The 23,488-nt window shown below is 36.8% G+C and overlaps 1 protein-coding gene across 1 annotated transcript in view; it reads right to left on the reverse strand.

Annotated features, from left to right (window-relative positions):
- The window catches only part of ATF7IP2 (activating transcription factor 7 interacting protein 2), a 76,306-nt gene that overhangs the window by 31,069 nt on the left and 21,749 nt on the right, over positions 1-23,488 (reverse strand). The window contains exons 4-6 of the mRNA XM_066278252.1: positions 19,108-19,242; positions 18,057-18,155; positions 12,656-12,816 (exon numbers count right to left, since the gene is read on the reverse strand). Of these exons, the coding sequence (XP_066134349.1) occupies positions 12,656-12,816; positions 18,057-18,155; positions 19,108-19,242 (395 nt within the window). The remainder of the gene's footprint in view (positions 1-12,655; positions 12,817-18,056; positions 18,156-19,107; positions 19,243-23,488) is intronic.

The raw sequence follows: 23,488 nt of genomic DNA on the forward strand, positions 1-23,488 counted from the left end.
ATTCCATAAGATGCACGGGCATTTCTTCCTCCACTTTTTTGGGTGGCAAGTGCTTCTTATGGTGCAAAAAAATACAGTAAGTAGAATATTTTAAAAGCAGCTAATAATATAAACATGATCTTCAAAGAAGCAACTGGTGCCTAACTTTTTAACAGAAATAATAGAAGTCAGAAGACAATATAATGACATTGTGAATGTGCTGGGAATAAAAAACTGTCAACCTACAATTTAATACCCATGATAAAATATCCTGTAAAACTAAAGACACAATGAAAGTATTTTAGACAAATGAAAACTGACAGAATTTATCCTGAAAAGAACTATAAAAAAGAAATGATGGAGTTCTTCAGAAAGAAGCAAAATTATCCCAGATGAAAACACAGAAAGAAATGAAGAACAATAGAAAGGGTAATTATTGGGTAACATTAAGTGAATAATGAATGTACAAAATAGTAATATTATTTTGTGAGATTTAAAATGCATAGAAACACAAAAGATGAGAGGCAAAAAATGGAGTTAGGCCCTAGCCGGTTGGCTCGGTGGTAGAGCGTTGGCCTGGCGTGCAGGAGTCCCGGGTTTGATTCCTGGTCAGGGCACACACACAGGAGAAGCGCCCATCTGCTTCTCCACCCCTCCCCCTCTCCTTCCTCTCTGTCTCTCTCTTTCTCTCCCACAGCCAAGGCTCCATTGGAGCAAGGATGGCCCAGGCACTGAGGATGGCTCTGTGGCCTCTTCCTCAGGCGCTAGAATGGCTCTGGTTGCAACAGAGCGATGCCCCAGATGGGCAGAGCATTGCCCCCTGGTGGGAGTGCCAGGTGGATCCCGGTCGGGTGCATGTGGGAGTCTGACTGCCTCCCTGTTTCCAGCTTCAGAAAAATACAAAAAAAAAAAAAAAAAAAAAAAAAGGAGTTAAAGTCAAGCATTGCCTACAAAATAGTAAAAGTAGCAATTCATATTAGACTGTAATATTAGAATCAAGAAATCATTTCATGATCTTTAGGATAACTTCTAAAGGAACAATGAAAGATAACAAGATAATGAGGAAAAGAAAACAAAAAGATCCACAAGAATTCTAAAATAAAAAGAGAAAGACACATACAGTCATCCCTCGTCATACTGTGGTTCACTTTTCACGGTCTCACTGCATTGTGGATTTTTAAATTGTATATATCTAATTTTGTATCTTGGATTTTTTGCTATATTGCAGAATTTTGTGGTATATAGGTATTTTTATATATTTATTATTTAATTACTTTTGCAATAATATAAGCATTTTCTAGCCTAAAAAATTGAAAACAATATAAAAAGTGTGGGAAAGATAAGTGTGGGGAGGGTTTGTAAAGCCTTAAAATATATATAATATAATAAATATAAGGTTTCTACTTCACGGATTTTTGCCTATCGCAGGGGGTTCTGGAACCTAATTCCTGCAATACATGAGGGATCACTGTATAGGTGAAGAGGACCATAAAATAGATGGGACAAATAGAAAACAAGTAGTAAGACTGTGGTTATGAATTCACATATATCAGTAAGATTATATAAACATAAATACTAATCTAAATTTTCTAATTAATAATTATTTTCAAATTGAATTAAAAATACATGTTCAGTTTAAAATAAAACTAGTGTCCAGATAGCCATCACTCAGGTATAAACATTTTAAATTATCAGCACTTCAGAAATCTCTGTGCCTCTACCGTATATCATACATCTCCAAAAACAACATTTGTGGTATTATTTTTGTTTTATTCTCTGAATTCCTAAGTTATATATATATATATATGTATATATATTCTATTTTTCAACTTCATTTGAAAGGAATCATACCATTCTTTTGTGTCTGCTTTTCAATGTTTTGTGAGAGTAACATACTTTTCCATATGACTATAGTTCTTTCATTTTCATTAATATAAGAATCCCACTGTATGGACTTACTGTAATTTATTTTTCTTTTCAACTGTAGGTGGACATTTTTTCCTTCCAGTTTTTGGCTATTATGGAAAATGCTGCTAATAAACATTCCTATACATGTGTACATGCCTCTAGGGCATATATCAAGGGATGGGAATACTAGGTCAAAGAATATTCAGATCTTCAATATTTCTGGACAATGCCACTTTTTTTTTCTAAAATACTATACTAATTTACTCACCCATCAACAAAATATTAAAACCAATTCCCTTTATTGCAAAACCTCACCAATACTTGGTATTGTCAGATCTTAAAATGGTTTAGTTTTCCTTGCCTGATATAAGGTATCTCACTGTGGTTTTAATCTGTATTTCCCTGATGACCAATGAAGATGAGCACCTTTTCATATGCTTATTGGCCGTTTAGAATTCATCTTTTGTGAAGTAGATGTACAAGTTTTTCCCCCCATTTTTCTTTTGTACTATCTATTAATCTGTTGAAGTCCTTTATATGTATTCTAGGTACCAGTCCTCTACAGGTTATATGTGTTGCGAGTATCTCCTCCCACTTGATTGTGCCTTTTGAGAAAAGAAGTTTCTAATTTTAATGTGGTAAAATCGATTGTTTTTCTTTTATAGTGAGGGTCTTTGTGTCTTAAGAAATCTTCCTTATCTTAAGTTCATGAAGACATTCTATATTACCATCTAAAAGCTCTCTAATTTTCCTTTAGTCCATGAGATTGATTTTTATGTATAGCCTGACATCACCACTTACTGAAAGCCAATCATTTCCCAAAAGATCTGCCAATCTCCATCACATATCACATATACATATACATATAAGTTTCTGGACTCTGCTACACTGCTCTACTTAGCAATTATCACATTATCCTATACTTGCCAATATAACATTATCCTAATTACTGTATTGCAATTTTGTAATGTTCTGACATCTGATGTAAAATTCCTTCCATTTGGTTTCTCTACTTAAGGAAATCTTGACCTCTTAACTACTGTATTTATATATACATTTTAGAATCAAATCAACTTGTTAAGTTTCATAAAATTACACACTGAAAAACTGATTAAAATGGTACTCTATAAAATAATTTAAATAAAAGTAAAACCATTTTAATACTGCATTGTCCAAATCACAAAACACACTAAATTTCTCTATTTTATTCTTTAACAACTCTCAAAGTTTTAAAATTTTCTTTAGTTACTATATATTTTTTAAAATATATTCCTAGTTACTTTATATGTTTGGTGTTTTTGGAATTTCTTTTTTTTTAATTGAGAAGCCGGAGGCAGAGAGATAGATTCCCTTGCATGCGCCCTGACCAGGATCCACCCAGCAAGCTCCCTAAGAGGTGATACTCTGACCATCTGGGGCCACAGATCTGTTGCCTGGCAACCAAGCTATATTTTAATTTTAATTTTATTTAGACAATTAATTTTAATGGGGTGGCATTGATAAATCAGCGTACATATATTTAGAGAAAACATCTCCAGATCATTTTGACATTTGATTATGTTGTATACTTATCACCCAAAGTCAAATTGCCCTCCATCCCCTTTTATTTGGTTTTCTTTATGCTCCTCTCCTCTTCCCACTCCCTTCCTCTCTTCCCTTTCTTTCCCTACTGGTAACCACTGCACTTTTTTTTTTTCTGAAGCTGGAAACGGGGAGAGACAGTCAGACAGACTCCCGCATGCGCCTGACCGGGATCCACCTGGCACGCCCACCAGGGGCGCAACGCTCTGCCCACCAGGGGGCGTCGCTCTGCCGCGACCAGAGCCACTCTAGCGCCTGGGGCAGAGGCCAAGGAGCCATCCCCAGTGCCCGGGCCATCTTTGCTCCAATGGAGCCTTGGCTGCGGGAGGGGAAGAGAGAGACAGAGAGGAAGGGGGGGGGTGAAGAAGCAAATGGGCGCTTCTCCTATGTGCCCTGGCTGGGAATCGAACCCGGGTCCCCTGCACGCCAGGCCCACGCTCTACCGCTGAGCCAACCGGCCAGGGCACCACTGCACTCTTATCTATGTCCATGAGTCTCAATTTTGTGTCCCATCTATGTATGGAATCATACAGTTCTTAGTTTTTTCTGATTTACTTATTTCACTCAGTATAATATTATCAAGGTCCATCCATGTTGTCATAAATGATCCTATGCCATCATTTCTTATGGCTGAGTAGTATTCCATAGTATACATGTACCACATCTACTTTATCCAATCATCTATTGAAGGGACTCTTTGGTTGTTTCCATGTTTTGGCCACTGTGAACAATGCAGTGATGAACATGGGGCTGAATGTGTATTTACGTACCAATGTTTTTGAGTTTTGGGGGTATATACCCAGTAGAGGAATTGCTGGGTCATATGATAGTTCTATTCTTAATTTTTTGAGGAACCACCATACTTCCATAATGGTTGTACTACTTTACATTCCCACCAACAGTGAATGAGGGTTCCTTTTTCTCCAAAGCCTGTCCAACACTTGTTATTGTCTTGTTGATAATAGCTAATCTAACAGGTATGAGGTGGTATCTCATTGCAGTTTTGATTTGCATTTCTCCAACAGCTAGTGAAGATGAGCACCTTTTGGTCATTTGTATTTCTTCCTGGGAGAAGTGTCTGTTCATGTCCTCTTCCCATTTTTTATTGGACTATTTGCTTGCTTGCTGTTGAATTTTTTGAGTTCTTTATATATTTTGAATATTAGGCCCTTATCTGAGCTATTGTTTGAAAATATCATCTCCCCTTTTGTTGACTGTTTTGTTATCAGTTTCTTTTGCTGTGTAAAGCTTTATAGTCTGATGTAGTCCCATTCATTTAACTTTACCTTCACTTCCCTTGCCTTTGGAGTCAAATTCATAAAATGTTCTTTATGGCCAAGGTCCATGAATTTACTACTTATGTTTTCCTCTATGTAATTTATTGTTTCAGATCTTATATTTAGGTCTTTGATCCATTTTGAATGAATTTCGGTTCAAGGGGACAAACTGTAGTTGAGTTTCATTCTTTTGCATGTGGCTCTCCAGTTTTCCCAGCACCATTTATTGAAGAAGTTTTCTTTTCTCCATTGTGTGTTTTTGGCTCCTTTATCAAAGATGATTTGACCATATATATGTGGTTTTATTTCTGTGCTCTCTATTCCGTTCCATTGGTCTGAGTGTTTTTCTGCCAATACCATGCTGTTTTGATTGTCATAGCTCTATAATATAATTTGAAGTCAGGTATTGTAATGCCCCCAGCTTCATTCTTTCTCCTTAGGATTACTTTGGCTATTCAGGGTTTTTTATAGTTCCATATAAACCTAGTGATTTTTTGTTCCATTTCTTTAAAAAGTGACGCTGGAATTTTGATGGGAATTGCATTACATTTGTATATTTCTTTAGGTAATATGGTCATTTTAACTATATTTATTCTTCCTATCTAAGAACAAAGAATATTTTTTCATTTCATTGTATCTTTTTAAATTTCTCTTAACAATGCTTTGTAGTTTTCATTATATGTCCTTTACATTCTTTATGTTTATTTCTAGTTATTTTTTCTTGTTGCAATCATAAAAGGGATTATTTTTTTGAGTTCATTTTCTGAAGTTTCATTGGCATATAAGAAGGCAATAGACTTTTGTATATTAATTTTGTATCCTGTGACCTAACTGTATTGGTTTATTGTTTTTAATAGTCTTTTTGTGGAGTCTTTGGGGTTTTCGATGTACAAGATCATATCATCTGCAAAAAGTGAAACCTTTACTTTCCCCCCAATATGAATGCCTTTTCTTTCTTTCTCTTGTCTGGTTGCTCTGGCTAGAATTTCCAGCACTACGTTGAATAAGAGTGAAGAGAGTGGGCAGCCTTGTCTTGTTACTGATTTTAGAGGAAAAGCTTTCAGTTTTTTTGCCATTTAATATGATGTTAGCTGATAGTTTGTCATAAATGGCCTTTATTATGTTGAGATATTTTTCTTCTCTACCTATTTTGTTGAGAGTTTTAAACATAAAATGATGTTGTATTTTATCAAATGCCTTTTCTGCATCTATTGATAGGATCATATGTTTTCTGTTCTTTGTTTTGTTGATATGGTGTGTTACGTTAACTGTTTTATGTATGTTGAACCATCCCTGTGATTCTGGGATGAATCCCACTTGATCATGATGTATGATTTTTTTAATATGTTGTTGTATTCGATTTGCTAGTATTTTGTTTAGGATTTTAGCATCTGTATTCATTAGAGATATTCATCTGTAGTTTTCTTTTTTTGTGTGTTGTCCTTGCCAGGTTTTGGTATGAGGGTTATGTTGGCCTCATAAAATGTGTTTGGAAGTATTGCTTCTTCAATTTTTTGGAAGACTTTGAGTAGAATAGGAACAAAATCTTCTTTGAATATTTGATAGAATTTACTAATATAGCTGTCTGGCCCCAGACTTCTGTTTTTTGGGAGGTTTTTGATAGTTGTTTTTATTTCTTCCCTGCTTATGTATCTGTTTAGGCTATCTACTTTTTGTTACCCAGTCTAGGAAGATTGTATTGTTCTAGGAATTTATCCGTTTCTTCTAGATTGTTAAATTTGGTAGCGTATAGTTTTTCATAGTATTCTACAACAATTCTTTGTATATCTATGATATCTGTCGTGATTTCTCCTTTTTCATTTTGGATTTTGTTTATGAGTCCTTTCTCTTTTTTCCTTAGTGAGTCTTGCCAAGGGTTTGTCAATTTTGTTGATCTTTTCAAAGAATCAGCTCCTTGTTTTATTGATTTTTTCTCTAGTTTTTCTTTTCTCTATTTCATTTATTTCTGCTCTTATTTTTATTATTTCCTTTCTTCTGCTGGTTGTGGGTTACCATTGTTCTTTTTCTAGTTCCTTAAAATGTAATGTTAAGTTGTTTATTTGGGTTCTCTCTTATTTGTTCATATAAGCCTGTAGTGATATGAACTTCCTTCTTATTATTGCTTTTGCTGCATTCCAGAGATCCTGATATGTCATATTGTCATTTTCATTTGTCTGTATATATCTTTTTTTTTTTTAACAGGGACAGAGAGAGAGTCAGAGACAGACAGACAGGAAGGGGGAGAGATGAGAAGCATCAATCATCAGTTTTTCATTGCGAGACCTTAGTTCATTGATTGCTTTCTCATATGTGCCTTGACCACGGGCCTTCAGCAGACCGAATAACCCCTTGTTCTAGCTATCAACCTTGGGTCCAAGCTGGTGAGCTTTTGCTCAAACCAGATGAGCCCATGCTCAATCTGGCAACCTAGGGGTCTCGAACCTGGGTCCTCCGCATCCCAGTCCGACGCTCTATCCACTGCACCACTGCCTGGTCAGGCTGTATATATCTTTTGATCTCTGCTATTATTTCTTCTTTGACTCACTCACTTTTTATAAGTATGTTGTTTAATTTCCACATTTTTGTGGATTTGTTTACTTCTTTTTTGCAATTGAATTCTAGTTTCAAAGCTTTGTGGTCAAAGAATATGCTTGGTTTAATTTCAGTCTTTCTGAATTTGTTGATGTTAGTTTTGTGGCCCAAAATATGGTCAATTCTTGAGAATGTTCCATGTACACTGGAGAAAAATGTATACTCTGGCGTTTTGGGATGAAATGTCCTGTAGATGTCTATCATATCCAATTGTTATAGTGTTTTGTTTAAAGTCAATATTTCTTTATTGATCTTCTGTTTGAATGAACAATCTAATGCTGTCAGCAGTGTATTGAGGTCTCCAAGTATGATTATATATATATATATATATATATATATATATATATATTTAGATCAGTTAGTAGATGTCTTATGTACTTTGGTGCTCCTTGGTTTGGTGTATATATATTAAGAAGTGTTATGTCTTCTTGATTCAGTGCCCCCTTTATCATTATAAAATGACCATCTTTATCTCTGATTACCTTTGCTGTCTTGTAGTCAGCATTCTTAAATATGAGTATGGCTACACCTGCTTTTCTTTGGATATTATTTGCTTGGAGAATTGTTTTCCAATCTTTCACTTTGAATTTTTTATCCTTATAGCTTAGGTGTGTTTCTTGAAGGCAGCATATAGTTGGATTTTCTTTTTTTTTTTCCGATTTTCTTTTTTGATCCACTCTGCTACTCTATGTCTTTTTATTGGTGAGTTCAATCCATTTACATTAAATGTAATTACTGACACTTGAGGGTTTCCTCCTGCCATCTTATATATTGCTTCTGATAGCTCTGTATCTTGTTTGATTCTTCTTTTTTGTTTTTCTGTCATCTGTTTTTGTTTGGTTGTATTCTATACTTCTTTTCTCTGTTCCTTCTTTTTTTAAGCCATGTGTTTCTGTAGTTTTTTTTTTTCAGGGGTGGTTACCATAAGTAATAAAAAGGATATATATCTTATTCATTGTAGTACATTATCTCATGAGTGCTTCTGCACTCCCATCTCCCTTTGTTCCTGTTAATTTGTGTCGTCTCCCTTTTTGTTTTTGTTGTTATAGATTAACCTTGTTTTTACTGTGATCTTGTTGGAGCTTTTACTTGTGATTTTGTTCTTTTCTTTGTATTTGGTCGAATAACCCCCTTTAGTATTTCCTGAAGTGGGGGTTTTCTGGTAATAAATCCCCTCATCTTTTCTATATCTGTGAATGTTTTTATTTCCCCTTTGTATTGGAAGGATAGCTTTGATGGATATAGTATTATTGGCTGTAAGTTCCTCTCTTTCAGTACTTTAAATATTGGGGTCCACTATCTTCTGGCTTGGAGAGTCTGCTGAGAAATCTGATGATAGTCTAATGGGCCTTCCTTTTTATATGTTGTATTCTTCCTTTCCCTGGCTGCTTTGAGGATTTTTTTGTCATTGGTTTGTGATAATTTCATTATGATGTGCCTTGGAGTAGGTCTGTTTGGGTTAAGATAACTCAGTGTTCTGTTCGCTTCTTAGATTCCAGGCTCTAATTCTTTCCACAGGCTTGGGAACTTCTCATCGATTATTTGTTTGATATGTTCTCCATTCCATTTTCTCTCTCTTCTCCTTCTGATATACCCATTATTCTTATGTTGCTCTTTCTGATGGAGTCAGACAATTCCTGTAGGGCTTTCTCATTTTTTTAAATTTGTGAGTCTCCTTCCTCTTCTCTATGTAATATCTCTTGTTGCCTGTCTTCTATGGCACTAATTCTCTCCTCTATCCAGACTGTTTTATTAGCTAAGTTATCTCGTTTTTCAGTTCATGTACTGAGTTTTTCATCTCTGTTTGGTTCCTTTATACAGTTTCAATTTCCTTGGTGGAGTATTCTTTTAGTTCATTAAATTGTTTTTTGAACTCTCTAAATTGCCTTTCTGTGCTTTCTTGTATTTTCCTGAGTATTTTTAGGACTTCAATTTTTAATTCTCTGTAATTTACAATGTTGGAATTTTTTTCTAGAGATTTTTTCATCATTTATCTGAGCTACATCTTTGTCTTTTCTATCCATGATATTTGATTTTTTTTCCTTAATGGCATTTGAGAGTGGTGTTGTTAATAACACTAATAAGAGATAATTAAAAATAAAATAAAAATGGAAAAGATACAGTGAAAAAATAAAAATTCTATAATGAGTGGAACAAAAACTACAGAGAACAAAGAGTTCTCTGTAGATGAACTGAACTGAAGAAAGATGACAGAAGAGTTAAAAAATGAAGTAAAAGAAATGCAAAATGCCACAAATAAAATATAAATCCAAAATATAATAATTTGTTGATAAATGACGATTGGATGAAAGAAAAAGAAAAAAAAAGTAAAGGTTTTTGAAATGAAACCCTCATAGAAAACAAGAATGAAAAATGTAACAACTATAGATAATGAAGTTTAAAAGGAATAGGAAAGAATAAAAAGGAAAGAAGATAAAATGACCAAAATGGGAAAAAAAATTATAAAAATGTAATTTTTTCCTTGTTTTGAGAGGTAGCTTCTTCCTTTTTTTCCAGCAGATGGCGCTGTATGATGGCTTTTGCCCTGTGGGGCTCTTGGGCAGAAGTTTGCTGTTGTGTCGCTTGGAGGCTCCGACAATGGGAGACTCAGTTTTCTAGGAGCCTCTCCCCACATATCTCCCACCTGAGCTAGCAGCCTGGGGACTTAGCTGTGAGGTTCGCCCCAGCCACTGCTTGCAGAGCAAGAGGCTCTAAGAGCAGCCAGGCCTTCCTCCAATACTGCTCAAAGCACAGGTCTGGGTAAGGCTGTGCCAACCAGAGCCACCAGCAAGAGCAGGCAGGTATGGGAGCCAATTGCTGATCTAGTGCCTTTCTAAGGGCTGGCAGACAGGTCTAGCATGTCTCGGCATGCTGTGGACTGGGAGCCAATTGCAGATCAAGTGCCATTCTAAGGGCCCCCGGGCATGTCTAGTACGCCTCACCGCTCTGTGTGTTTAATCTCCACAGGCTTCTTCCTTGTACATGGTTTGGTAGCCTGCAGCAAGTCACGTGTGCACCCAGCCCCCACACCTTCAGCTGTGCATATGGAGGCTGACACCCACCCACTTAGGTGGACAGCACCTGTGACCTCAGTCAGAGCCAGGAATGGAGGCCTGCAGAGGCGTCCTGCCGGGACAGTCTTAGGCCCAGAGATCCCGGCGTTTGCTCATGTCCCGTGCAGGTGGTGGAGCTGAGACTGCACAAAGGTGCTGGCAACAGCCCATGCAGATGTCTATCACTGATAATCTTGGGCTATGCCCTCCAGCCCATGTACACACGCACCCATGCCAGTGGTGCCGGGTGGAGCCACTCGCACACTGCCTGGGATCACGGAGCTGGGATCACACAAAGCTACTGGCGTTGGGATGCCGGCTCCCGTGGGCACCCTGTACTGGAAATCATTGTTGGAGCCTGCCTCCCATGCTTACCCCATGTCCATGATCTCAGGCAGAGCTAGCATGGTCTTTCTTCTGTTTGATCTTCCACCCTAAGCCAGCTTCTTCCCTTGGCCTCTGACCTCCATTTTGCTCGGCTTCAGACAAAAGCATTCCTTCCTCAGATCAGTGAGGAAAGCAAAATACTCCTTTCTCCATCATATTTCCTTCAGAGTGGATTATATATTTAGCCACTTTTCGCCCAATCATACCTTTGTCTGGTGTGTGTATATTTCAGGTGCTCCTGAGATTTTTTTCTGTGCTTTTAGTTGTTGAGATTTCAAGGGGAGATATAAGGAGCACCCCTCATGGCGCCATTTCTCTGACCTCAACCAAGCTATTTTTAATGCCCAAGGAAAGGCCATAGAGCCATCCTCAGAGCCCAGGGCCAACTTGTTCAAATCAATTGAGCCTTGGCTGTGGTTGGGGAGGGGGACAGGCAGAGGAGGAAGGGAGGCAAGGAGCAAGTGAGAGAGAGTGAGAGAGAGAGAGAGAAAGGGGAAGGGGTGTGGTGGAGAAGCAGATGGGCACTTCTCCTGTGTGCTTTGACTAGGAATTGAACTGGGGACATTTAGACATCAGCTGATGTTCTACCACTGAGCCAACTGGCCAGGGCCTGTTATTGGAATCCTTAAAAATTTTATTTCTGCCCTGGCCAGTTGGCTCGGTGGTAGAGCATCGGCCTGGTGTGTGGAAGTCCCGGGTTCGATTCCTGGCCAGGGCACACAGGAGAAGTGCCCATCTGCTTCTCCACCCCTCCCCCTCTCCTTCCTCTCTGTCTCTCTCTTCCCCTTCCACAGCCGAGGCTCCATTGGAGCAAAAGATGGCCCAGGCGCTAGGGATGGCTCCTTGGCCTCTGCCCCAGGCACTAGAGTGGCTCTGGTCACGACAGAGTGACGCCCCGGATGGGCAGAGCATCGCCCCCTGGTGGGCGTGCTGGGTGGATCCCGGTTGGGCGCATGCGGGAGTCTGTCTGACTGCCTCCCCGTTTCCAGCTTCAGAAAAATACAAAAAAATAAATAAATTTATTTCCTGTTTATATCTGATATATATAAGAATACAATTGATTTCTTATATATCAGAGTTTGTCAATCTTGCTAAAATCTTATTAATTCTGAGAATTTATCTGTAAATTCCTTTGGATTTCCTATATACATACCCTGAATCACCCAAGAACAGTAATAATATTTATTATTCCTTTATTTGAGGTTTAACAACATATAAAAATAAAACCATCAGACATTTTAATGTAAACATTAAGAATAAATAAATATTATAAAGCTTCAACCTGTTGAGAATCACTAGTGAAGAGAAAATGATTCATTAAGATGCACCCCCACCTCCTGGAAAAATCAATCCAGGTTAGGATTACCAATCACGTTTCTTTGTTAGACTATACTACTTCTTTGCTATAAGCCCCAAATCTTTTAGACTAGATCAGCGATAAGTTGTCTCAGTTGCTTTGTGACTCAATTATGCAAATAATTTATGGTAACCTATTCGTTATAATTTGAAGTTATCATGATACTACTTACAACAAGTGTAATTTTAGGCGCTTTTTCCCTAGTCTTAATCCTCTGTGTATTTTTTTAAACCTCTGTTTCATAGGGTCTTGACTTTTCCATGTGTATAATTGGAAACCATTAGTGCTCCAGCTGATCGGAAAGCATCACAATACCTGGCACCTAACCAATTCAAAATTTTATTTAGCACTGTTTGGTACTGTTAAAACAAGAATAAAAGCTTTGGAGAACCAATTCCATTTTTTCATAATAAAAAAAATGTAAAGCTTTAAGCTATTCTATGTTTAACTGACAAAAGGTTATATGTTTACAAGTATATATTTAGATAAATAAGTTCATGCATTCTTATGGAAATGCCTACCTTTCACAGACATCCTCATCATAATCCTGTATCAAATCAGTATTTTCACTTGCTTTTTCTGAAAGGTCAGAAGGTTCAGAGTTCACAGAAGTTTGTCTTTCAGTTGTACTACTAGCCGACTCTGGGTTCCTATCCAAAGTCACAGTGTCTGAATTTACAACCTGTTGATTGGGTGAGGTAAAAGCAGTTGAGGAGAAGGTTACCAAGTGTGTTCTTCCACACAAAATTGATTAATAGGTTAAATTTAAGAAAATGTTTCCCAAATAGTCTCAAAAGCAAATGGTAAAACATATATTAAATGATACATATTTCAACAGCTGATGACCACCATGACTGCTGTCTGTCAAAATGAATTTTAAAAAAAACTTCAGAGAAATAAAAATGATAGTACAAATTAACTTTCCAGCTTGAATGAAAGGAAGGAAAAACAAACAGCTAAGTCAGCGATTATCAACCAGTGTGCCACAAGAATTTGGAAAATATGCGGTACCTATTTAGTTAGGGGCACTAACCTCTTTTCCCTTAGACTATCAAATAAAAAAAAATGACAACAGCCAACACAACAATAGCCACCCAGTGTGAATAAATCAAAATCATACCCTTTTTGGGGTCAGATTTCCAAAAAATATTTTTTTGGTGTGCCACAGAAGTTTAGTAATTAGTTTACATGTGCCATGAGGTTAGAAAGGTTGAAAATCACTGATTTAAGTATTTAGATACATTTTATTCCTATTAGACTAAGTTTTAGGAATAAATATTGGAATTTAACAAAGAAACCCTTTTAGTTTTCTGATACTTCTAATAATGTGTGAAGAATATAAATAAATAAAATTTCAACTTGCTCTTCTCCTCAATGAGTTTGGTTTAAAACTTGGAGCTGAAAAACTGAGCCTGTACTTTGGTTGAGAACTTGAAGTATCTAAATATCTGTGTATATTAATCAATACAAAAGGATAAATTGATTGCCCAACTGATGGGCTTTTCTGATGTATAACTTGAAGAAAAATACAAGTATACAAAGGCAGAATTCTAAAATGTTATTATATTACATGTACAGATCTTGTATGTAGAAATACATTGAAACATTAGAAAAACAGTAGCAAAAAATATTGGTATTCTTTTCTTTTTTGTTTTTGTTTTTTTTAAGTTTATTTATTCATTTTAGAGATGAGAGAGAGAGAGAGAGAGAAGAGGGGGAGGAACAGGAAGCACCAACCCTCACATGTGCCTTGACCAGGCAAGCCCAGAGTTTTGAACCAGCGACCTCAGCATTCCAGGTCGATGCTTGATCTACTGCACCACCACAGGTCAGGCCTTTTCTTTTAATTCCAGGATAAGGCAGACAGATTCACTTTCCCCTGCACCTCCTTTCTAAGTACAACTAAATACCTTGGAAATAATTTACTGAATACTAATCAAAAAATGCCTCTGAAAGGTGGAAAGAAGATGGTAGGCTTCCTGGGCACTTCAAGGTTGAGGAGCAACACCACAGTGAGTTCCCTGGGGTTTCTTATTATTATCTATGTATATATCCTGCACTTGAGTGCCAGAAAAGGCCAGGAACCTGTCCTCCCCAAACCTAGATTAGGGTTGGCTAGCCCCCCACCCCATACCAGCAGAATCAGCAGCCAGATTCACTGCAGCAATAATGCCAGCTGGGCCCCTACCTGACACCTGGGGCAGCAGTGGCCCTAAACGGCTGCAATAGCAATGTTAGCAAAAGCCAGTCAGAACCAATCCCTAGGACTCCACATCTGGAAGAGCAGTGGGCCAAATCCACTGCAGTGCCAGTGTGGCCATCATCCCATACTTGGCACAGCAGTGGTGTGGACCACCAAAGCATCAACATTGTCCCTGCTCCACATCCCGGGCAGCTGCAGGTCCAATCTACTGCAGTGGCAGTGACCATAGGCCAACATTTCCTGAACTGCCCTCTCAACATCACTGGGGAGCCCAGGTAGCACTTGCAGGGATTAGAACAGGAAGTTCAGTGGAGCCAGAAGAAAAAAGCCAACCAGAATGGCACTGCAAGGATTTTGAAAAGTAAACTGCCATTGAACTATATAGCTCATACAAAGAGTCCAGGACTTACCAAAGAGTCAAATGCCTGATCTCTGTGTGACTGAATACTCTGACCTTTTGATCTTCCCAAGGCACTAGCAAAAGCTTGTCCCGATACACCATTGGCTTTCTCTCCAGATAATTCCTTTCTGACAGAGAATCTCCTAATTTTAGGGTCTTTGCAATTTGGATAAGCCTCGAATATTCCAAATCAAGTCCTCCTGGTTCTTTTTTTGCTGAACAGTTCCCTCCAATTTATCTCTTCCCTCTCATAATTTACTATAGCAAGAAGCCAGGCCAAACCTTCTTATACTTTGCTCAAAATTCTTGTTAGCCTAATAAAAATAAAGTTCATCACCTATAAATTCTGTTTTCCACTGTGTGGGACACAATTCAGCAAAGCTTCCCTGCTACTATGTAGCAAGAATCCGCTTTCCTCATTTTCTTTTGAGTCTTTACCAACTCTAAAAAAATTTTAATTTATTTTAGAGAGGAGAGAGAGGAGGGGGGGAGAGAGAGAGAAAGAGAGAGAGAGAGAGAGAAGGGGGGGAGGAGCAGGAAGCATCAACTCCCACTTGTGCCCTAACCAGGCAAGCCCAGGGTTTTGAACTGGTAGCCTCAGCATCCCAAGTTGATGTTTTATCGACTGTACCACCAGAGGCCAGGCCCAACTGTTTTTAAATGTCCATATTTCTACCAAGTCTTCTTAATGAAGATTTAGGTATTCTCTTTGTATATGTTTTCTCTAAGGTGATCATCATTTCCTTTCTGAGCCCTCACCTACAGTCTTTAACATGTACATTTCTGTTAAAGAGTTTGTTCAAGGCAATCCAGGATTTAAAAAAAATATTTTGCTCCTCAATATTCTTTCAGTCTCTACTCATTACCCCATTCCAAACCCACTTCCACATTTTCAGCTATTTGTTAAAGCAGCATTCCAGACACCTTGGTGCCACATTCTGTATTAGTTTCTTGAATCTGCTGTAAGAAATTAACAAACACTGGGTAGTTTAAAACAAGAGTAATTTATTCTATCACACTTCTGGAGGCCAGAAACTTGAAATCAGTTTCACCAAGCCAAGATCAACTTGTTTGCAGGGCTGCATCCCCTGTGGAGACTTCAGGGGAGAATCTGTTTCCTTTTCCCAGGTTCTAGAAGCTGCCAGCATGCCTTGCCCTACAGCCCCTTCCTCCATTTTCAGTGCAATGCTTTCAACGTCTCTGCTTCCACTGTCCCATCTTTCTTATGCTTGACCTTCATGACTGACTCCTTTTGATAAGGACTCCTATGAGTACTGAGCCCATAGGATAATCTCCTCATCTATACGCTTCCTTTACCATGTTAAGGAAGATATTCCCAGGTTCTGAGGATTAGAGTATAAGACATCTTTTCAGGGCCATTATTCACCACTATCAATCACCTTGGCACAATTAACACAAAAGTGACATTTATAGAACATTACACAATATTTTTTTCAAGTATACATGAAACATTCACCAAGAAAAACTATATCATGGACTACAACTTAAGTGTCAATAACTGTTAAGACTGAAACTTTACACAGTATTTCTTGACCAAAATGAAATTAAATATCAGTAAAAACAGTATACCTAGGAAAGTACCAAATCTTTGAAAAAATTAAACACATTTTTCTAAATAACCCATGAGTTAAAGAATACCATAAGGAAAATCAGAAATTATTCTGAACTAATGAAAAACAAAAATATATCAAATATGATATAATCTTTGCACTCAGAAGCTGATTAGAAGTGGCAAGAAAAGCACTGCTTAGGAGGAAATTGACAGCTTTAAACATTTTCCAGTAGGAAAGAAGTTTAAAAATTAAAGTTCTTTTTCTCTTAAGAAGCTGGAAAAGAAGAATTATATCCAAAGTAAGTAAGAAGAAAATAAAAAACAGAAAAGATTTAAGTGATAGAGAATAAGATTTAAAAAACCCTAGCAAGACTGATTAAGGAAAAAACATAGCTTACCGATATCAGAAATAAAATAGAGAATATCATTACAGATCAACAAATATCTACAAAAATATCTACAAAAAGGGAATTTTATCAATAACTTTGTTAACAAATTCAACAACTTATATAAACAAATTCCTTGCAAAGCATAGCTTACAAAATACAAGATGAAATAAAAATATCTGAATTGCCCTGTACCTATTAATTGTATTTTCAAGGAAAAGTCTTCCTAAAAAAAAAAGTTCCTCACTCAGATAATTTTCAGAGATGGATACTATCAATTACAGAAGGAATAAAACCCTTACATTTTCAGAAAACAGGGAAGAAAATACTTCCCATTTATTGATACTAGCATAAATATGATACCAAAGTAAATAAAGAAACCACAAGAAAAAAATCCAGTGAATGTATAAAGATTATTTAAATTTTATATAAGATATAAACATAATACTTTATTAATGATACCCACATTAAAATATTTTATGTGTATGCTGCAAAGTGTATTTTTATACAAAATCCATTTGTACTTACAATTGTACCAAGTATAAAAGATGGCGTATGGGATGAACAGATTGACAGATAATATGACAAAAATAACTATGTTAAAATAGTAAAGGTAAAATTTAGGTGCTCAGTATACAAGGGTTCACTGTAAAATTATTTCAAACTTTGCTGTGTATGTTTCATATTGATGAAATGGTGCGGAGAGGGGACAGCCTACTAGGAAATCATAAATCACTGCTCTACTCAATTTATTATTTTTTATTATTATTATTTTTTTTGAGAAGAACACACTTTATTTATTTATTTATTTATTTATTTGTATTTTTCTGAAGTTGGAAACGGGGAGACAGTCAGACAGACTCCCGCATGCGCCTGACCGGGATCCACCCGGCATGCCCACCAGAGGGCAATGCTCTGCCTATCTGGAGCGTTGCTCTGTTGCAACCAGAGCCATTCTAGCGCCTGAGGCAGAGGCCATGGAGCCATCCTCAGCGCCCAGGCCAACCTTGCTCCAATGGAGCCTTGGCTGCGGGAGGGGAAGAGAGAGACAGAGAGGAAGGAGAGGGGGGTGTGGAGAAGCAGATGGGCGCTTCTCTTGTGTGCCCTGGCCGGGAATTGAACCCGGGACTCCTGCATGCCAGGCCAATGCTCTACCACTGTGCTCTACTCAATTTATTATAGTAATACAAGTGGCATTTACTTTTGGCTGCCTAAGGGTGTCTTCCCCAGGTACATTTTAAGTATCAACTTATTGTCTTTTAATCCTTCTATCTTAGTCTGGAAACATTCATTTCTTATAATCCAACTATCAAAAAGTGGGTCAAAAAAGTTATTAAAACTCCCATGTGTTTATACCAACCTTAGTGGATGTATTACTGGATAATGTGCTTAATTCCAAACAATTCCTTTGAGATAACACTACTTTTTCAATACGTCTTTGAAGTTTTGCTATTTTTGCCTAGAGGAAAGAGAAAAATAAATACATATAAAACCAGAGTACTAAATAATATATCATATAGATAGAGATGGAGAAAAAGCTACCTGCCAAAGTAGTTTTGTGAGACTTAAGCATCCACCCAAATAAATGAGAAATTCCTTTGTAAGCCAAAGATTTAAATCATGTCTGATGTATCCTCCAACTGATGAATGGATCAAGATGTGGTATATATACAATAGACTAAGCCATTAAAAAGGATGAAATATTGTCATTTGTGACAACATAGATGAACCTTCAGGTTGTTATGTGAAGTGAAATAAGTCAGATAGAAAAGAAAAAAATTGTATTAATTTCAATTTTTACAAGGGATGTTAGTGGAGGGTGAAATGGGTAAAGAGAGTATGGTAATGAACAGAAACTATAGACTTTTGGTAGTAAATGTGCTATACAATGTATACAGATACTGAAGTAAAATGTTGTACACCTGAAACTTATGTTATAAACCAATGTTAACTTAATTTAAAAAAATCATGTTTGATGCTAGGATGACATTCTAGAATGAAAGATAAAAACACCAAATTTCTAATTGGTCCATAATAAAATTAACGTTGGTATAAACACCAATCAGCAAGTAACCCCAGGAGAGTAAAACAACCTTCCCATCAATCTTGAAACTAGTTGTACAAGCTCTAATACAGAATATATTTTGAATTAAAAGAAACTGCCTATGTCTTAAGCCTTTTAATTGACACAGAATAGCTGATTACTTTGAAAAGTATTTGTCAAGGGCCAATATTGCTGAGATAATAATACATTCTTTACCTATAGAAATCTATTATAGTATGTCAGGCCAGCGATCATATTTGGGTTTGCCTTTATTACTTTCCTCCTTTCCTAACATATGATATAAAATATCACCAAAGTCTATTCTTTATAAAAACTGAAACAAAATCAAATGAAATGAGAAACTTACGAAGAGGTCATCAGCTATTGCTTCATGTTTATTCCTGCACTGTGTCTTCCCAATGCGTTCAGTCAATTCTCTCAGTTTGTTATCAAATAGTTTGTAATTTATACTACAGATCTCCTGTTGAATCAACTGTTTGACCTAGAATTTTAAAATAAAAACCAAAACACCCCATGTTTCAAATTTAAAAGCAACTCTATTTTCTACTTCTTAAAAATAGCTTTGTTCTCTTCTGGACTTTCTATGATCAATAAAATACACTTTATTTGTATTTTTATGTTTATATTACTATATGTTTTATAGAAGTTAAATATCAAGTTCAGAACACATCTAATAAATTGATTCTCCTAGTGCTAATTTTAGTTTCCTATAGTTTCAGTTGAATTCCACAATACATATTAAAGGAAAAATAAAAGCCTATATCCCATTTTTTGTGTGTGTGTGACAGAGAGAGAGAGAGAGAGACAGAGAGAGGGAGAGAGAGGGACAGACAGGAAGGGAGAGAGATGAGAAACATCAACTCTTCATTGTGGCTCCTTAGTTGTTCATTGACTGCTTTCTCATATATGCCTTGACTGGGGGTGGGGGGTGGGGACTACAGCAGAGTGAGTGACCCCTTGCTCAAGCCAGCAACCTTTGGACTCAAGCCGGTTACTTCGGGGTTTCGAACCTGGGTCTCTGTGTCCCAGTCCAATGTTCTATCAGCTGTGCCACTGCCAGGTCAGGCCCCATTTGTTTTTAATAACCATATTAAACCTACTATTCCATAAAGAGGAACTCTACTTCTCAGAGTACAGATGGAGCAAATTATGCAAGTTTGACCCTTGAGACTGCCATTAACAGCTATCTTGACCTTTAGAAAGTCACATCTCTGAGCTTCAATTTCCTTATCTACAAATGGTTAGATGATACACTAATGAATGAGGCTCACAGGATTTTTATAAGAGTATAAAAATACAACACGTAAAAGAGCTCCGAAAGATGGAAAACACTGAAGTGATATAAAGAAAATAAATATACAAAATAATTTCCTTTATTTGTATAGTTTTTTTAGGGGGTGACTTTCTTATTGTTAAAATTGAAAAATAGCCACGGACAATTATGTGGTGAATAATGTTATCTGGCATAATGCATGCTATTCTAATGGATCATAGTAGCTATAACATGAAACACTGATGCCTTTCCTTATTTGTCTGTTTTTTAGAGAACAGACTGGCCTATTTTCAAGAAGCATAATTAATCTCAATGCCCACTCATATGAACAACTCTGATTAACAATACATTCAGAAATATCTGCTCTAGTTACATGGTCATTGTGTATGGTCTTGTAAGCAACTTTCATACCAGAGTAGGTAGTCTCTCTTAATAACAAAACTTGTCATAATACACTTAAAGTATTTAATAGTAATATTTACAACTTTATGTTAATATCTTGACTCTTGGTGCTCAAAATTGGAACATGTAGTTTCCATGTTAAACTCTTTTACACTGATATCACCTGGATGATCAGTCATATTCAGTAATTTTATTTGATTAGTCCCAAAATTTTTCCTTCTAATTTTCAATTGTTCTTTCTCTTCAACACTGTTTTCTACTTGACTACTACTTCTGTAATGCTTCATTAACATTTCTTCAATAGTTTCTCAACATTATTAGACATAATTGTCATTATCAACACACCTTTAAATATTTGATTCAATTAATAAGTGCTTAAAATGTGTTATATAAAGAAATGTTCAGAAACACATACTATTTTTACTGACAACCATTACCTGTCACTCATGTGTGGTTTATACGGATTATTGCACGGTTGCAAGGTTACTGGCTGAGATTAGTATGTGAAGTTCATGCACAGATGAACCTTGGAGAAATATCTAAGTGTTTTGAATATGGGAATCCTGTTCTGCTAATAAGCAAAGGCCATACAGTGTCTGTCAAACTTCCCCGGTGAGAAATAACCACACCGGATACTTATTAAAATCACAAATTCCTAGACCATCTTCCCCTGGATTCACCAAATAGAATTTGCTGGAAAGTTATATAATTAACAGGTATCACTGATGATTCTTATCAGTTAAGTTTGAGAAAAGAGTAGCCTAAAACAACAGTCTTCAACTCAGTGAGCTCAAGAAATCACAATTTAAACAAGTACTCCTGATCATTCAGATGGGGAAGACTCTAATAACTTGATTATTTTGGACTAAACGTCCAGCAAGAGGTGATTACTCTTGGTTAGTTGGACATTTGTTCTCATTTAGTGGTGGTGTTTCTTGTACAGAAGACAGACACTATAACGTACATTAAATGTCTTCTGCCAATTGGAATGTATCGATATTATAAAACCAGATGAAAGTCATATGTATAATTTTGCAGATGGCAGATAAAGGCACCTAAAGACAAAGAGGCCTAAAGACTGAAGACTGGAAAATATATATCCCCAATATGTTCAGCTTTGAAAATGGTGGGTGGAGTGACTAAGTTGGATTTGAAAGAAAAACCCCTCTATTTCAGTAATTTAATTGGAACCAACAAGGCCAAGATCCTTATGAAATCCCAAGAGTCAACAGCTCCAGGACTCTCTCAGCAGGGAAGAACAATGTCAGAATAGGAGGCTCAATTCCACTGGGATTCAAACAAAAAAGACAAACAGCCTGATCCAGTGGTGGCACAGTAGATAGAGCACTGGCCTGGGATGCTTGAGGACCCAGGTTCAAAACCCTGAGGTTGCCAACTTGAGTGCAGGCTCACCAGTTTGAGCATGGGATCCTAGACATGACCCCACGGTCATTGGCTTGAGCCCAAAGGTCACTGGCTTGAGCAAGGGGTCACTGGCTCGGCTGGAGCTTCCTAGTCAAGGCACATATGAGAAAGCAATCAATGAACAACTAAGTTGCCACAAGTATGAGTTGATGCTTTTCATCCCTCTCCCTTCCTGTCTGTCCCTCACCCACCAGTCTCTCTAGAAAAACAAACATGTGATTTAGAAGGTTTATGTTTGGACAGGAATCAAAACATTAAATGATGGTAAGCTAGCCTAGCTATTTAGAGATAGGTATAAAGAAAGAATTAGCTACCCAGGTTGTCTCTGTAGAATCTAGAAGAAATTTCCAGGTGGGGGATGTGGGAGGGGGTAGAAAACTGCATTCCCTAAATGTCACTGGGAAAGACTTATTTTCTGTGTCAGGTTGTGCCAACTGTTTTTGTTGAGGCAGAAAATGAATGAAATCCCTGATTTTTTCCATGCCAGTACAATTAAAATTTGCAAAGGTTAAATTTTGTCTTAAATGTCCATATCAGACTTTATTTCTGAATTCAGTCACTAATAACTGGAAATAAGACACAGTTATAATATATCCAAATATTTTCTTAACCTAAATCCATGTTTACCATAATTCTGCTACTCTTTCCCTGCAAAAAGTAGAATATTTACATATTTTTTATTAGAACTGTATCTCTTTTGGTCTTCCTGAAAGACAACAAGAGTTCTGTAGAAAGGGGAAAACTGTTGACTCATCTATTAGGCTGGTTCTGCATGAGTTTTTCAAAAAGGTTTCCAGGTATTGTGTGAATAAACATTACTATTATATATAACTATATAATTGTAATGGTCTGTTTTAAAAAACAGTAGTGTTTTTCTTTCTGGTACAGTTAGAATCGGGACATTTCTGTTCCATTACAACTGACAGGCATTAATTTACTACCTAATGACTTTTAGTTGTGGCATTCTAGTGGTAAATACAGTAAAATAACAAAACATAATAATCAAAACAAGATCTACTAAAATTGAAGCTCATTACACTTACATGTCAGAGTTGATCTGACATGTACGGGAACTATAATACAATGAGATGAAATGGGGCAAAAATGAAAGCAAAACGTGCATTTAATGATACTATAAAGCAAAATGTCAGATAATGCATCATATCTGTGTAAACTTGGAAATCAGGGCAAGTAAACCTGAATGTAACAGAACTTTGCAATGAACTTCTGGGTTGTCTAAGTTTATACAACAGATACAGATGCAGACCAAAGAACCTGGTGACCAGTAAAAACAGATTTTTCAACAAAGCTCAAGGTTATGCAGTATCTGATTCTCAAAGAAATTTGAATGTACTACTTACTGACTGAAAAGCCCATTCTCTTTCTATCAGAGCACTCTACCTACATTACTCTGCATAGGATCATTCTCAAGAAACTACTCTGGCTGGGTAGCTAAGTTGGTTGGAGTGTCGTCCTGAAACACCAATGTTACGGGTTTGATCCCTGGTCCGACTATATACGAGAATCAACCAAGGAATGCATAAATAAGTGAAACAACAAATCGATGTTTCCGTTTCTCTCTCTCTCCCCCCCTTCATTTCTCTCTTAAATTAAAACAACAAAACAA

Source organism: Saccopteryx bilineata, chromosome 4, assembly GCF_036850765.1.
Source record: "Saccopteryx bilineata isolate mSacBil1 chromosome 4, mSacBil1_pri_phased_curated, whole genome shotgun sequence".
NCBI lineage: Eukaryota > Metazoa > Chordata > Mammalia > Chiroptera > Emballonuridae > Saccopteryx > Saccopteryx bilineata.